The sequence below is a fragment of the Loa loa genome (genome assembly GCF_000183805.2).
Source record: "Loa loa unplaced genomic scaffold supercont3.407, whole genome shotgun sequence".
Taxonomy (NCBI): domain Eukaryota; kingdom Metazoa; phylum Nematoda; class Chromadorea; order Rhabditida; family Onchocercidae; genus Loa; species Loa loa.
Genome location: NW_018108587.1, coordinates 43190 through 45999, shown reverse-complemented (window position 1 = coordinate 45999; position 2810 = coordinate 43190). Strand labels below are relative to the sequence as shown.

General features: G+C 25.8%; 1 protein-coding gene across 1 annotated transcript in view; it reads right to left on the bottom strand.

Moving 5' to 3' along the window:
* LOAG_18624 (hypothetical protein) overlaps window positions 1-2810 on the bottom strand; it is a gene marked incomplete at its 3' end in the record, with an annotated part of 8522 nt that overhangs the window by 848 nt on the left and 4864 nt on the right. The window contains exons 2-3 of the mRNA XM_020451288.1: window positions 657-826; window positions 215-313 (exon numbers count right to left, since the gene is read on the bottom strand). Coding sequence (XP_020304944.1) covers window positions 215-313; window positions 657-826 — 269 coding nt within the window. The remainder of the gene's footprint in view (window positions 1-214; window positions 314-656; window positions 827-2810) is intronic.

The following is a 2810-nucleotide window of genomic DNA, read 5'->3' as shown; positions in this document are numbered from 1 at the left end:
AAATAGTTTGAAAATTTTCGAAAATTTTCCCTTCTCTGAACGAAAAAAAAAGAATAAAATTAAAAGACAAAGATAAGAAGACTAGAGATCAAGAGATTAGTAACACTTTCATACGTTGACATTTACATTCTTGTACATTTAATATGCTATAAATGAATGTCATAAATTAGATTTATCAAAGGTGGTTGATGATAACGAATGATTGGCACATTACCTCAGCAGTGAGTTGACATCCATTAGTGGGATCAGTTAATTGACAGCGATCACCATTCAATTTGTTCTTTGCACGATCTCGACAGCAAATGTCAAATACCTGAAAAAGGACTGATAAATTACCCATTGATATGCATTATGTGAGATGGATAGTAAAATGAGATAATATGATGCAAATCATACTATTAAATGAATTAAATTAGATTGAACTGGTCTAGGAGCTGATATGAACCAAATTAGATTGAGCTAGATTGGGAGCTGATATGAATTAAATTAGATTGAGCTGGATTGAGAGCTATTAATATGGGTTGAACCATGAATATTTTCATTTTATAAATCCCAAAAAATCACCAGGTAAATTATTTACCAAGGTAAATTATAATTAAGTTATAGGTTAATTATTAGCTTATGAATTATTATTGAGCTATCCGTTTGAATATTACCCTGCAAAAATTATCGCCAGCTAACTGAGCCATTTCATCACATGTCTCGACATAATCTCGCGTGGTTGGATCATAGAACTGATCTGATTTGGTGATAGCAATAATGAGAAGCAATACGCTTAGCGGTAATATTTTTACTGATAATACTTGAACCATCATCATTATCATATCTGCAAAAAAAATATTGTAATTTTATTAATAATAAAACGATAATTATAATGAAGCATATCCATCACTAGTGGTTTACTATCACTTTGATAAGTGGTAATATTCTTACTGATAATACTTGAACCATCATCATTACCATATTTGGATAAAATATTGTCATTTTATTAATAATAGAACGATAATTATAATGAAGCATATCCATCATTAGTGATTTATTATCACTTTGATAATTTTTTTTTTCTCATGACAGCACTATTTATCATTGATAACGTTAACAAACTTCAGATAAAAGTGATTTTTTTTCTCTTTCGAAATTTCATTCAAAAAAAAGTTTCATTTCAAAAAAAAAGGTTATCAAAAAATAATTGACTGTATCATTAAAATTATTTAATTTTATCAGTTTTATTAATAATTTATTTCAAAAAAGAATTCTAATTTATCAAAAGCTGCGAAATACGTTTAGATTTAATGAAAATATCAATTTATAAAATATTATCAAAGTAAAGATAAAAGTAAATTGGTTATAAATTGTTTTGAAAATATAAGCCTTAAAATGAATGCAATTAACATGGACAATTGTTTGATGTTTACCGAATAGTGATAGTTTTTGTTTGATTGCAAAAGTTTGTAGGATTTCATTTCAATTCAAATCATTGAAATTTGACGGAATTTAAAATTTTAATATTTTTTAAAATTTATTTTGCATGATAGTAAAAATAGAAAAGAGAAATATTTATGAAAAATTTAGGATGTAATTTTAAAAATTGAAAAAAGAATTGTTTGTCATGATGAGATAATCCATTGAATAGAATTGCTACCTAAAACCAGTAGTCATTGACTATTTCCACAATAATATATCATATATCTTACAATTGGCTTCTCATAACAAAACGGATATCTGGAATGGTTAGCCCAAAGGGCACTAAAACAAACATTCAAATTTGACATCTGTGTCATTATGGGTTAGATGGATTACTGCTACAGATGTCACTTGCATGACTTTCAAACGATCGCATATTCCAACTCTCGATGTCATGTGAATGACTTGAAAATGTTAAATAAGGTTTTAGTAAAATAAAATGATAGTTTAATTTATGTAAAAATGAAATTTAAACGATAAATAATCATAATTAGATAGTTAATAAAATTCACAAAAAAAAAGAAACTAAATATGCAAATATTACTTTTCGTAGTATTAAAACATTAGAACGATGCAAAAGTGAACATATGATTAGTAAATATACTGATAACTGATAAGTAAACAAATAAACAAAAAGATATTGAATAAAATAGGAATGAAAGATGTAAATAAGTGATAAGGATCATAACAATTCATTTCTTCTAAATATGTTTTTTTTAAGGATGGCATAAAATGTATGCTATAAAGGAATCTCTCAAGAAAAATCTAATATTTAATTATTAAATTAATTTCAAAATTTAAGTTTAATATAAATAGCAAAGTTAAGAGAATGAAAAATAGTAAACAAATTGATAAGCAATCAATGAATAATTATTATTAACTGGATAGAAGTAAAAGAGTAATACAGTTGTAAAAAAAAGTAATACCTGAAATTTCAAACTTTTGTAAACTTACACCTAAAATTTCAAATTTCATGAACTTCCATTGAGCCATCATTTGATGACGTTGGTATTGCTATCAGAATCATTCCCTTCCTTTTATCTTTTATCTTTTATCCATTTAATGAGATGGAAAATTGGGACGATGTCATTGGCATGTGCCATATGTCTTGTGACATTATCGCCACGAGAATTATTATCCATGGTTTTAATGCAGTTGATAATTGCTATAGCTCAATAGATTTGATTGAAATAAATATTATGAAAAGCATATATTACTCAAAAAATTACTACTCTAATAGCACTAGCTAAAATTTGAATTTAAAAAAAAAACTTCAAATATTATTGAAAATTTTTTTCATTCTCCTTTTATTTGCTATAATTTTGATGGAAACTGAAAATTTTGAA